We start from the raw sequence: 13,967 nt of genomic DNA on the forward strand, positions 1-13,967 counted from the left end.
TCCTCCTCCTCTCCTCCTCCTCCTCCTTCTGCCTTCTCATATTTCGTCTTTATTTTTTATTTTTTAAAAAGGGTGAGGATACCAGTAGTTAATACAATTCTCAAGCAAGTGAAACAAGCACTGCAGGGATCAACCAACAGCAATGGGAGACCAGGAAAAGCAGAAAGTGCATGGGAAACCTTGGGAGCTGTTACTAGGGTTTGTGAAAAGTTATAAAACAACAAAGACTGCCACCAATACCAAAACTATACAACCAAAACTACACAACATTCTTACCATGACACACCATATAAATAATTACCTCTCCCTCTCTCTTTTTCTGCCCTCCCATTCTCTTTTGTCGAGACAAGGTCTATATGGCTCAGGTTGGCCTTGAACTTGTGATTCCCCTGCCTCAGCCTCCCAAATGGTTAGGACTACAGGCAGGGACAGAGAAGAGAGAGGAGGAAGGGGAGGAGACAAAGGAGGGGAGAGAAGAGAAAGAATAGAAGTGTGTGGGAGAGAGAGATTAGAGGGACAGGAAATAATAAGAGGAGAGTGGTAGCATCAACTAAGGTCACCTTACAGAGGATAGAGGGTGCCACCTAGGTGATGCCTTGTTTCCCTGCGACTTCTTGCATGTGTGTAGCCATTCCTTGCCCAACCTATTCCACATCAAAATGACCACTTTTCATTACTTACTGCAGACACTCCTCAGGGTATTGTATGCCATAACTCAGAACTGCAGTTTTAACAGAGACCCTTGCTGGGTGTGTATAGCTCCAGCAGCCGGGCTTGCTAATTTAAGTTTCAGGTCACTCTGAGACCTGCAGCCAGGATGCCCAGGCACTTCCAAGGGACTTCCACAACTATGCCTGGAGGCTACTGCCTCCTACCTGGAACCAGCTCTCTTATTTGGGGCAATAGGAGGGCTCCATGGAGGGCTCTACAGATCATGTGATATATTATCTGGCTTGAGCAGGGAGATAATAATCTCCTTGCTGAGTAACACTGGAACACTTACTATACTGTAGAGGTCAGTGAAGACGCATCACAATAACTGTGTATGTGTGTGTGTGTGTCTGTGTGTCTGTGTGTCTGTGTGTGTATATGTGTGTATGTGTGTGTATGTGTGTGTATATGTGTGTATGTGTGTGTGTGTCTATATGTGTATGTGTGTGTGTGTCTGTATGTGTATGTGTGTGTATGTGTGTGTGTGTGTATGTGTGTGTATATGTGTGTATGTGTGTGTGTCTATATGTGTATGTGTGTGTGTGTCTGTATGTGTATGTGTGTGTGTGTGTGTGTGTGTGTGTGTGTATGTGTGTTTGTATGTGTGGTATAGCTATTTCTACCTAGCCTCATGTATGTTACAATATCATAATGATACACATACACACACATACATATATATGCAATCAATCAGAAAAGCCCATTATTTTTCCTATTCTCTCAGATTTAAGAGCAGTGCATTCTTCTTGTTTAAGTGGATTTGGTCTCTGCCAAACTACGTATTTCATTTCTATAGGCATAAAATGGAGCCAATTGAAACAATGCCTGTGGCCTTCTGACTGCCTCTCCAATGGTCTGCCTATCCACCCCTGGCCTTCCTTTAACCTAAATGTCAGTAAGGTCAGCTGGCTTCCTGATGCCCGTTTTCTGCTCCTGCACTCTGACCTCATGACAAATTGATTTAAGTAGTTGCTTTCCCCACAGAAATGATGTCATATTGGACTTGGTCAGCCAGTCTTCATTGGTATGATTCCCCAAGACAACATTAAATCAATTCATTGCAATACGTATTAGAACCATTGTGTTTTACAACACAGAAATCCACCTGTATACTCATGTGTGATAAGGCTAATAGAAATTTTCCAAGCTTGGACAGTTCTGCCACAATTTTTAAAAATTTTTTTTAATTAGGTATTTTCCTCATTTACATTTCCAATGCTATCCCAAAAGTCCCCCATACCCTCCCCCCCACTCCCCTACCCACCCACTCCCACTTCTTGGCCTGGCGTTCCCCTGTACTGATCTGCCACAGTTTTAACCACCATGAATTCTACAGCATCTTCTAGGAGCTGCTTTGGACAGTTTAGTGGCATCTGAATGAATTTCTGATGATACTGAAGTTTGTCATGGCTGATGGATGGAGTTTATCCTAAATTGGCTGGTTTCTTGGACACTTTCCTCTCTAGTGAATAATTTAGGAAAGATAAATAAGAAAATACCTACAATGGACGTGTTAGTGAGAACACACTAAGAGCCTCTCTATGACAGCTCAGACTGTGATATGGACAGGTGAGCTCTTTATGTGAAGCCAGGACTTCAGCCCAGGCATGTGAGTGAAGCACACAGTAAGAGAGTAAGATACAGACTGAAATGAAAGACTGGGCTTCGGCTGCCTTCATGTGCACACCCCTGTGGCCAGTGTCCCACTGGGTCAGGTCTAGTCACCTCTTTGGCTAAAGCCTGTGTCTTTTTCTCCATATTCTGCCAGCGTTCTCCCAACTTCACACTCAACACCATTACCCACCACACCTCATCTATAAGTTGTTCGGAGGTCCCAGCCAGAGAGTGGATGGAATAATAAGTTGGTCAGGATTACTTCTGAAATTATAATCTAAGAAGTATTTTGTAGCTCTTCAAAACAAATCAAATATTATCAGTAGTATTATAGAAGCTAGAAACACACTCTCAGCAGATGAACCCATCTCTCATTGTCTCTGTGCAGTAAGACATCAAACCCAACTACAAAAATGATCATAATAATAATAATAATAATAATAATAATAATAATAATAAATGTTGCCAGTGTGGAGCTATCAAATATATAGAACATTAAAATTCAGAACTAAGGGGTATTCTTCTCACTGCAAAATTTTTCATTTATCTTTGGGTTTATTTAGAATAATGGTTAAAGCAGCCACCAGTCTTGAGACTCCTTTGGTGGTACTGGAAGTTGAAACAAGGGCTTCCCGCATTCTAAGCAAGTACACTACCTCAGCCAGAGACTTTTTAAAAGCATAAAAAGAGTCCCTCCTTTCAACCAAGTTATAGAAGACAAATAAAAAAACGTTTTTCCTAAAATAGCTATGCATGGAGTTCCCAACACCCACAGAAGACAGCTAACGACTGTCTGTAACCCAGCCCCAGGGCGTCTGACCCGCCAGTTTCCATGGACACCTGCACTCTGTCTCTGTCTCTGTCTTTGCCTCTCTCTCTCTCTCTCTCTCTCTCTCTCTCACACACACACACACACACACACACACACACACACACTTATAAGCAAGAAAAAACTATAAATCTTAAAACAGCGATGTCTTTGAAGTACTTTGTCCTGAGATGGACATGCATCTGATAGTTTGTGGTTTAACATAAAAACGATTGCGTTAACACCGTTCAGTCCTAAGTGCCGGCTACAGTAACCCTCTTTCATGGTATCGTAGGAAGCCTTAGTGAGCATGCCACACACTGACTGCCTGTGAGGGAGGCGAACCCTCCTCCTTCCTTGAAAATAATATAGTCACCCTGTTTGCCCGCTTCAACCCTCATGCTTTGTTTTGTGTGTTTTTACAAAGTTTGCATTTATGGGATTCCTCAAATAAATTGAAGAAAGTAATTTTTATATAAAGTCGTGCATGAATCTGAATGTCCAGAAAAAAAATAAATAACTATATGGCTGGTCCTCTGTAGCTGGTGTGTATGCCCCGTCCATCCTGCATTTGGGGCAGGTTTGTGAAGAAAAACAGCTTGGGGTCAGCCAGGAACAGAGAGTCACGTGATCTCCCTCACATCCAGAGTCCCTAGGAGTTGATCTCATAGAAGATGACAAGTGTAGTTACCAGAGGCCTAGGGAGAGGGTATGGGAGTGAGTTGATCAGTGAGTTAAATAGCTGTTTCAAATCTCCCAGAGAGGGATTCTGAAAGAGTTTACCATACAGAAATGAGCTACGTTTGAAGAACTAGGTCTGTCTAAAATGACTTATCTCTTTTATGCAGTATGTGCATGTATTAAAGCATCATTGTGATTTTTCAGTATCAGCTATAACAAAATTTTAAAATATAACTGATCGTTTAAAATGCAGTTCATTTGGAAATGAGGTGTCATAACAGCCAGTGGCCTGCCTCTCAGATAAGCCTGGCAGCACTCTTCACTCACTGATAGACTTTGCAGGTAGTTGTTGGTGACTTGGAAAATAAATACATCCTTGTTTTCTATCATTTGTTTTATTATGATGTGAATATATTGGAAGAAAAAAAGCAAAGGAAAAGAGCCCTGTATTATATGAAGCTGGTAAGGAAATTTTATCCCTTAGTTATAAGGCCAGCTTAAAGTACTATGCAGTGCTGACATAACATCTTGAGTATATTTCTAATGTAAGTAATGGCTTTCCCACTAATGATTAAATTTAAGTCAGAAATTAAGCACATCCCATAGACTTCCAACTAATATTATTGGATAATGACAAGAAGCTCAGAAAGGATTGATGGGCTTAGAATATGGTCCAGTAAAACTGGCCTGACTCCACAGATAAGTTCTAAAAGTTTACTGTTGGAGAATTCTGCAATTTGTACATGATCTAATACCACAAGTCCAGATGGAGAAAAGACCAAGACATCTGTTTTCTAAATCTGGCCTTGAGTCTCTCTTCTTAAGGTCACTGGAGGAAATCCTTAAAGCATTATAAATTTGCCATGATCGTTTCCTGTGTTAATCATACACAATCCTTGCAGAGTACCTCAGCTATGCTGACAAAAATGCATAGAATGTGGAGCAGATGACACCAGACATGTGGCACTCTCTCTGCATTCCCACTATTGAAGCTCACAAGCCAAGGAACCTCAGCCAAGCATGTTAGAAAGAATTCAAGAATTCATTAAGTTTAGGGAGCCTTATGCATGTGGTCCCAGCTCTGTTTGGGTGTGCTCATGTGCACACAGAAACACACACACACACACAGTACTGCAAATGAATGCTTCAGGACCTCCCTCAAGTAGGGAAGAATGCAGGGTGGGTGAAGGGGTGCTTTGCTTTGCCGTAATGTTGAGGAAGAGCCAAAGTTAAGTTTTAGTTATTGTGCAGAATGCCTCTAACCAATAAGCCCCTTGACCTAGGACAGATTCTTTCTGAAATGCAGAAGGCTTTTGTTTATGTTTTCATTCCCCTAAACAAGTCTGTGACCTGATTGCACCTGGTGTGCTTGACCACAGATAGGTGAGAGGTACCCAGGCAGGAAGTACGGCAGAATATATGCTTGCCTTGATTAGACTGATAGGAAATATGGAGGCCTTATGGGTGTGTCCTTCCAAGTCTCTGCAAAATGTACCTTATCACCTTTTCCTGGGAATCCTGAAATGGTCCTGGTCCATTATCTTGGCCAGTACTTAAGCTTGCTTCAGATTTGGCTCAAAAATTGTAGAAGTTGTCTTCCTCTTGTCAATCTTAGGTTTAACGATTGTTGAAGTTTAGAAAGTGGTTCCTGCCAGACACTGTGGTCCCAAGCCCCTGCTGGGCTTTCAGTAGCTTATTTGGCTTTGACTTTCTGGCTTTCTACAGACACTATCAGTACCACTCACTTCTCCATCCTGGTGCTTAGCATGACGTAGATGCTGATTGAGAAATGATAAAACAAAAAAATGAAATGGCCTTTGTTCTTGTGCCCAGCCTTTGTTATTCACACAGGGGGGAAAAAGTGTGCATTAGATTAGTGATCATTCTATTCAAGTTCAATGCAATCGCTCCAAAACTATTTACATTCCCTCCCCCCCCCCCAACCTAACTTGACAAGTGCTTTTCACAGCGAGGGAAATTTTACCACTAGAAGCAGAGCTAATTGGACAGCTAAATGGGAAAACTCACCTTGTAACTTCAGAATCAACAGCAGTAACAAGCACATTAGACAAATCCAAGAATGGATACAGTTGCAAAGGAAGCACTTGGTTAGACCAGGTTAGACCGCAGTGATTGCACATGGAGATTTGGGGAGATCCCGGTAACTTCCAAAGTGGAATCTCCTTAGTGGAATCACCAGAGGGCTCGGCGACAGGGTTGATGTCAGAAAATCAGTTGCCCACTTAACTACTCAGAACCACTCTGGCAAAGATGGGTCTGGTCTTTCTCTGAAAGGAAGTCTTAGTGTATTTTGAAGGACAGAATGCATTTGTCTCCCTGGAAGGGCACAAGGAAGAAATGAGAGAAACATACAACTTTTGAGTCAGATTTATGTTTGTGGCTTTAATGTGTGACTAGGCATGGTAGTACATGCCTAAGATGACACCATTTGGAAGACAGAGACAGGGGTTTCAGAAAGTTCAAAGCAAGCCTAGACTACACAAGACTTTGTCTTTAAAAAAAAAAAAAAAAAAACTGAATGTGGCTTACAATAAATACAGGTGGGGCCACCTGAGGTCATGGAGATGTCTGGGCCCCTGCTGCTGCCAAAGGCCATGACCAGATCCATGGTCCTACTACAGCTGAGGTCTGAGTTAATTCCATGGCCCATGCTACCATTAAAAGCCCTGTGGATGTCTGTGGTCTGTACTGCAGCCTGAAGCCATGTTGATGTCCCTGGGCCATGCTGATCTAAAGTGGCCTGCACTGCTACTTGATAGTGATGTCTGGACCTGTGCTGACACCAAGGGCCTGGGCTGGGTCTGTGGTCCCATTGCTGCTGGGAGCCATGTTAGAGGTCTGTGCTGTCACCAGAAACCATCTGGAGGCCTGTGCTCCATGTTCCTGGTGACTGTGAAGAATAAGGAGACTGATTTTGCTGTGATATGGACGACTGCAGACACACAGTTGAGAGGGAGGGACATGGAAAGATTCTATGACAATCCTACTTCTATCCCAATGACTCCCTCCCTCAAAAGTGACAGCCTAGACAGGAAGCCACTGAACAGTGCTCTGAAGTGTCTCAGGGATGCTGGTGTGGCTCTCCACAGTGGATAGAATCTGGTGTGGGGGAGAGGGGGAGGGATGGAAGGTGCTCAGCTGTATTTAAGGGTAGACCACGGACCATGCTCCAGTGCGTATATGGATAACACAAATTAGACCTTTTTCTAGTTCTTGTTTTTATTCTTACTTTTTTGGGGGAAAGAGATTACAAGGGGATGGGGTAGAAAAGGAAGGACGGGGAAATGAGTATGATTGGCTGGGATGCATGTTGTGAAATTCCCAGAGAATCAATAAAACTGTTATGTTAAATTAGAGAGAGAGAGAGAGAGAGAGAGAGAGAGAGAGAGAGAGAGAGGCAGAGTTGGCATATGTCTTTAATCCCAGCACTCAGGAGGCAGAGGTAGATGGATCTCTGACCTCGAGGCCAGCCTTGTGTACAGAGTGAATTCCAGGACAGCCAGGGCTGTACAGAGAAACCCTGTCTTGAAAAACAAAGAAAGAAACAGACAAAAGAATGCAGGTAGTATGAAAAGGAAATGGGGAATAATTAGGAAGAAGGATTAAATTGGATGGTGAATAGGAAGGAACCCAAGGTAGACGTTCCCTCTATCTGTGGGGAATGATTACTCACAGTAAAGACCTTTGAAAAAGTCATGGAAACCTAATAGTATAAAGGATTCCTAAAATGTGCAGGCTGGCCTCCAACTCAGAGATTCCCCTGCCTCTGCCTCCTGAGTACTGGGATATATATATATATATATATATATATATATATATATATATATATCCCTAATAGGAGAAGGCAAACAATACCCCACCTAGACACCAAAAACTATTAAATATAAATCCCAGACCAGGAATGGTTTACCTCTTTGGGGATTGTTTATTAGGAGGGGTCCCCTCAACCTTAAAGCATTCTAGGCTACTGCTCTTGCTTCTGGTTACCCTCTGGAACTTGACAGTAAGACCCCATGGCTAAAGAGAACACACAGTTGAGTCCTAGAACACGGAGAAATCAAGCCGGTACTGACCTGGAAGCTGCACCCCTACTGGCTGGCTTTCACAGCGCTGGAAGGTGCTATGGGTGCTCCCAGAACAGAAAGAGACTCATCAGTCTTACCCATTGGAAACCCTGTGAGCTCTGATGACCGCCAACCTGGCAAGATACACTGCTGGTGCAGTAAAGGCAGCACTGTATGAGAGTAAACAATCACTGTTTACAATTAGATTTCAGGACCACTGCGTAAGATGAAACTCATGTGTGGCACTGTGACTGAGACCAAGATGCTGTTGTGTCTTGACAGGTCATAGGCTCTAGGGGAGAATCTACTATATTATCCTGCTAAGTGGATACAGATGGGGGACTTTTATCTTCCTCCTTTTCTGTAACATGTGTTTACTAATATTTTTATAACACCTTGATTTTTACCATTTCTAAAATGGAGATTATATTGGTTTGCTATTGCTCCACAGCAAATAACCAGAAATTCAGCAATGTGATGGAGTACTATGTATCAGCTCACAGATCTATAGGTCTGATGCCTGAGGGTTTCATGACTGACTTGCTGCTCAGGTCTTCCCCAAGCTGACCGGTATCACTATCATCTCTTTCAAGTTCATATGGTTGTGGCCGACTCTACTTCCTTGTGGTAATAGGGATATGTGTTAGCCAGGAGCCATTCTCAGCTGAAGAAGGCCCAAACTCCTAACCACACAACTCATTTAACCTTCCATGTTATATCAGGTCTCATACCCCTTAACTTTACAGCATCTTTGTCAAGAAGTTTAGGGTCTTCTATGAGGTCTGGCTAAGTTAGGCTCATTGAGTCTCTCTCTCTCTCTCTCTTTTGTGTGTGTGTGTGTGTGTGTGTGTGTGTGTGTGTGTGTGTGTGTGTGTGGAGAGTAAACTTACAGCACAAACATGATGTTAGGCAAGTATTCATTAACACAGCTCCATTCCAGTCTGTTTTCAACTTTTTGTCTGGGGCCAAGGTCTCACTAAGTTGTTTATACTAGCCTAGGCACTCTGCAGCCTAGGCAGAAGTAGAAATTATGATTCTCCTGCCTCAGCCCCCTAAGTAACTGGCATTACAAGTCTACCACACTAGGCAAATCTTCTTTCCTTAAAATTCAAAGGATTTTTAGAGTCTTGATTATACTTAAAAAAGAAATCCCTTACCAGCGATCCCCTGGATCAGTATTTGATTGAATATCTGGGAAAAAAAATGTATGTTTACTAGAAAATGAGAATTCTGGGAACTATTGGACCTCTGCCTACCACAGGATTAATGGCCAACCCGCAGAGCACTGTTCTCTGCATCAAGAGGTAGGTGTGCCTCATGCTGGCATAGTATTTCTTGTAGCAGGGCTTAATAAATGGCATCTAGGGGCATTAATGTTTCTCTCTACCTGTATTCCAAAACTATATAGTGTTATAAGCACAGTAAAAACCACAATAGAATGTGCACACTACTTGAATAAAGACAGAAAGTAGCTATTGTGGCTCCATAGTTAACAGACTCACAAAAATCCAGTGATCATTGCTTATTTAAAGTTGATTTATTTGTTCAAATTATTTAAAACAATGCAGTAAAGCAACAATGACCAAAACATTCATGTCAGATCTCAAGCTTATCTGTAACAGGGCATAGAATGAAATGTGAATCAGTCTCTCTCTCTCTCTCTCCCCCTCTCTCTCGATAAAAATGCATCACAGAATCCAAGCCTTAAACACTGACATTTTCCAGAAACAATTGTTTTGTTTCAACCCTTGCTCTGAATATAAAACGAATACTTCAGATGCCCCACTCCTGCAAAGACCTTTCTGCCTTTCTTGATTCAATAATTCCAGTCTAAAATAGGCAACATTATGCAGTTTAGTGGCCCAGTCACAACAATGCGGGTGCTTGCCACTGGCTGTGGGAAGAAAGACACCGAAGGGGTTAACCGGAATATTTTGCAAATTGAGGCAAGAAGAGAACAAATCCATTAGCATAACAAAAGATAGCCTGAGGGGCTTTTTCCACTGCGCTATTTGGTACTAAGAGCCCAGTGTTAGCAAGGAAGGAGGCTGGAGAAGAAAACCTTAGTGTGTACACATTCTTGAAATGCATCGCATTGTGTCCGCTTTACTGATGAAAAAGCCCATAGTTACAGAAACGGATAACACGGTCCTTTCCAGTAAGGAAAGCTAAATCAGATACCTTCTCAAAAGCATTGGGGAACATCAGAACAAAGCCAGGATTCCTCGAAACAATCCCACAGATCACCTGAGCATGGCAGTGGTACTCTAGAGGTGGGCTGTGGGAAAAGGGGAGGCCGTAAGCAATGGCTGTCCAATCGAGCTAGCCCCAGATGGATGCAATTAATTTAATCCAATTTTAGCAGATTTTATTCATTCAGAAATGTGTCTGGCTCACAGTTGCTAGATGTAATTAGCAGGCATTTCATTTTTAGTAATACCTAGACTTATTTAAACATGGCTTCATAGTAAATGTCTAATTTGAACCTATAGTTATATTTGGTAATTGAAAATGGTGGAGGATATATAAAAGTTCCTTTCACTGACTTCCTTAAAATATTATCTCTTGGTGGATTGTATAAACATTTTAGATTCTTGCTTATTTACTTGTAGTTCTGGGATGAAACGCAGGCCCTTGTGCCTATAGGCAAGTGCTCTACCTCTGAGTTACATCCCCAGCTGAACTAATCTATCGATCAATATTTTGCTTATGAATAATGGACCAATATAAATGTGATTGTGAATCCATTAGGTTTAACACCTCAGTGAGTATCGCTGCTCAAATAAATCATGGTATATTTTGTTAATTAAAATACAAACGGGTAAGCTTTATTTCAGGTAATATAGCATTTCAACATTAACACATGGAGCTCTAAGAGATGTGGAAAAAAGATATTTTTTAGTATTTCCTAAGGAGATTTATGTTTTTGTTATTAAACATAGAGTAGCAAAAAAAATCAAAGAAGTTCATCCAAGTCTGAATATATTTGTCCAAAGATGATGATAAAATTATTTATGAATTAGTAGGCAAATCCAGTTTTCAGGGACTTAATTTTATGCTAGGAATAACCTATGCCATGACCTTTCCACCGTTTGCAGAGCACTACTTAGACATTTTCTATTGGCTGATGGATGAACCCTTCCTTTTTACACGCTTTTTCTGTGTGAGAGTCCAGGCTGCCATTTTGGGTCACGTGAGCAAGCAGGTAGCTTACAGAAACAGCACATCCAACAACTACATGGGCAGCCTGCAAAGTCACTCTAAGTCAAAGCTTGGGCAAGAGCAGGACAGGAGGGGGAGAACGTCTGGGGTTGCAGGTTGCTGCTCAAGTTTCACCGTCGTTATTGCTATTTGTGAGTTGTTACGAATCTGGCACTTCCTATCAAATGTACTCCAAAGCAGACGTGAAATGCTTTTTGATATTTCATGTTGTAGTTTTTCAATTGTAGTACGGCAAACTGAGAAATGATTGTAAACCCAAGCCTTTGGAATATGAACATAACCGTCTTGCTTGCCAGCTTATTTAAAAAGATGGGGAGGAAGAAGCCCGCACTTCAGGATCATTCATTCGGGAATAATCTGTCACTCGAGCGCACACAGCACCGTAGCACTGTGTGGGATTCTGTGCCTTGTTTTGTTTTGGTTTTTGGTTTGTTTTTTTTTAAATGCGAAACTGATATTTAGCTAACAAATAGTTCCTCAACTATCAGAGTTTTCACATCTGCTACGGGGATCTAACGCCACCTCTTTCCTACTGTGCGGTCACATTTGCTGACTCTGTATAGCCCTCGATTGTCCCCCTAAACGATGGCTGAAAGTCCACAGCGCTGCCTCCTTCCAGAGTCAGAAAGACATGGGCTACCCAGGGACTCCAGGCTAGACCACACAATCCCTGAGCCCTTTCCCCTGCCCTCTCCGTTCACCCAGAGGAAGTGGAGCTCATAGCAACCGACCACTTCCTCTTAGTTCAGGAAGCAACAGCTACCAGTTTAGGAAGCAACCATGTCCTCTGATTTTCTTTCAGCTGAATTTAGCATCCCTACTTCGTTTGCAATCCCGACTCCCTTTCTGAGGAGGAATATAGACGCTTAGTCTTTAAACCCATGGATCCCTATTTACTAAGGAACGCCACTAACTTTTAGCTGTGCTCCTTTTACAGCATGGCGAACTAAGTCTCCGCGCGATGGACAAAATAACCCACCGCTATCAAAACCCTTGGTAAGTACACGCAAAGGTATTCCACGTTAGTTAATGAGTTTCCTTCCTGAGTTAGGGACAGCATCTTTTCCGGTTCTGAAAAGCACGCTATCATTTTAATTCTTATTGCTTCATTCATATAGCTTTGTGTGGGAGGCAGAAATCACAAAATTTTACTTCTCATGAACACAATAAATTTTAACCTTCTGCCAGTCTAATTAGGGAAAAAGACAGAGCAAGAGAACATGGTAAAGACAGAGCTAGACTAGAGCAGGGAGACTGGAGCAGCAGCTGGTAAGGGTGGACGCTGATGCGCAGAGTAGTTTCAGCTTTGTAAGTAAGCTTGCTGTGGAGAAACTATATATATATATATATATATATATATATATATATATATATTTAGTTAAAAAGAACTCATTTCATGCTGTTGGCCTAGAAACCCCAATAATAGGTAGTCTTGGTTAATAAACATAATCTTAACAAAGTCACATAATGGCTTGAATTCATGTTGTCTTAAGGTAGCAGCTAACACAAATTAAACACGTGTAGCTCTAGGTGTGTTAAATTACCGGGAAGAGAAAATACTGGGCTTTTGTGTAGCTGAAACACAACGAAGATACCTAGAGGGGGAAGGTCAGACAAGACTAAAAGCAGAATAGTGTCGGGGGTGGGGGTGGGGCAGGGGGCGCTGCTTTTCTCCAGTTTGCATTCTTGAAAGATAGTTATCAGTGTGTACAAAAATGTTGGACTTGGTCTCTTCTGCTAACATAAAATAGATCACATAGGCCCTTGGGAGCTGAAAAGATGCCTCAGTAGTTACAAAGACTTCCTGCTCTTATAGAGGAGCGAGCTTTAGTTCCCAGTACCTGCACTGTGACGCATAACAATCTGTAACTCCAGTTCCGGAAGACAGGATGACCTCTTCTGAACTACATGGGCACTGAGCACACACATGGCATACATATATAGACATGCAAGCAAAACACTCACATATATAAAATAGAATCGAGCAAATATTTGTAAAAGTTTGTCAGGTACTGTCCAGAAGATCTCCCTGGATAACATCTGTGACTTGTTAGTGTCACAGCCACTGCTCCTGTGAACAGCCACATAGAAAGAGTTACAGTGCGTTGCATGAAAGGCATGCATTCTGTGTGAAAGATTCCACTCCCTTTGAACAGCATTGCTTACGTGTACTGTAAGTACTCTGTCAGCTCTTTCGCAGCAAGGAAAAGCACCAGAGAGAGGCTACTGGAAATTAAGGACACCTTTAACAACTGTTGGTGGTAAAAGCCTGAATGTGCTACTCTGTAAATATAAATACCTTTTTGGAAAGTATCTGAGAATCCCCGAAGCTGTGAACACCTTCCCTAGAGAGAAAAGGTTACCTTTTATTTCTAGGGACCATTCTATGCATTGTACCAAGTCATAAGGATGCAAAATGTCTATGAAAAAACATTCTCCTACTTAAGGGACTGTGAATTAAGTTTGGAATCTGAGCATACCATACGTTTAAGAAGGAAAATATCCAAATCAGCTTGCCTGTGTGAACACTGCTTAATTCTCTGTTTCTGTGACAAACTCCTGAGGGATAATCATCTTACTGAAAGAAAGGACTCACTCTGGCTCTGAGTTTTGAAGGTTCTAGTAGGACATGATCAGTTAGCATTGCTGCCTTTAGGCCAAGCTGTACTTCACAGTAAAAATCTCGTAGTAGAGCAAAGCCATTTACCCCATGAGAGATACAAGAAAGAACTAGGAACCCAAGTTTCAGTTGGGCATATTCCCAATGACCAGACCTCTCACAAGGTTCTAAGTATTATTTCTTCTTTTCTCTTCCTCCTCCTCCCGACCTCTTCTTCCCTCTCTTC

At 42.0% G+C, this 13,967-nt stretch overlaps 1 protein-coding gene across 2 annotated transcripts in view; it reads left to right on the top strand.

Moving 5' to 3' along the window:
- The window catches only part of C3H4orf45 (chromosome 3 C4orf45 homolog), a 121,045-nt gene that overhangs the window by 65,387 nt on the left and 41,691 nt on the right, over nucleotides 1–13,967 (top strand). For both annotated transcript variants that reach the window (XM_021157841.2, XM_021157840.2), the window contains exon 3: nucleotides 12,059–12,117. In XM_021157841.2, coding sequence (XP_021013500.1) covers nucleotides 12,059–12,117 — 59 coding nt within the window. The remainder of the gene's footprint in view (nucleotides 1–12,058; nucleotides 12,118–13,967) is intronic.

The sequence above is a fragment of the Mus caroli genome, chromosome 3, assembly GCF_900094665.2.
Source record: "Mus caroli chromosome 3, CAROLI_EIJ_v1.1, whole genome shotgun sequence".
Classification (NCBI taxonomy): domain Eukaryota; kingdom Metazoa; phylum Chordata; class Mammalia; order Rodentia; family Muridae; genus Mus; species Mus caroli.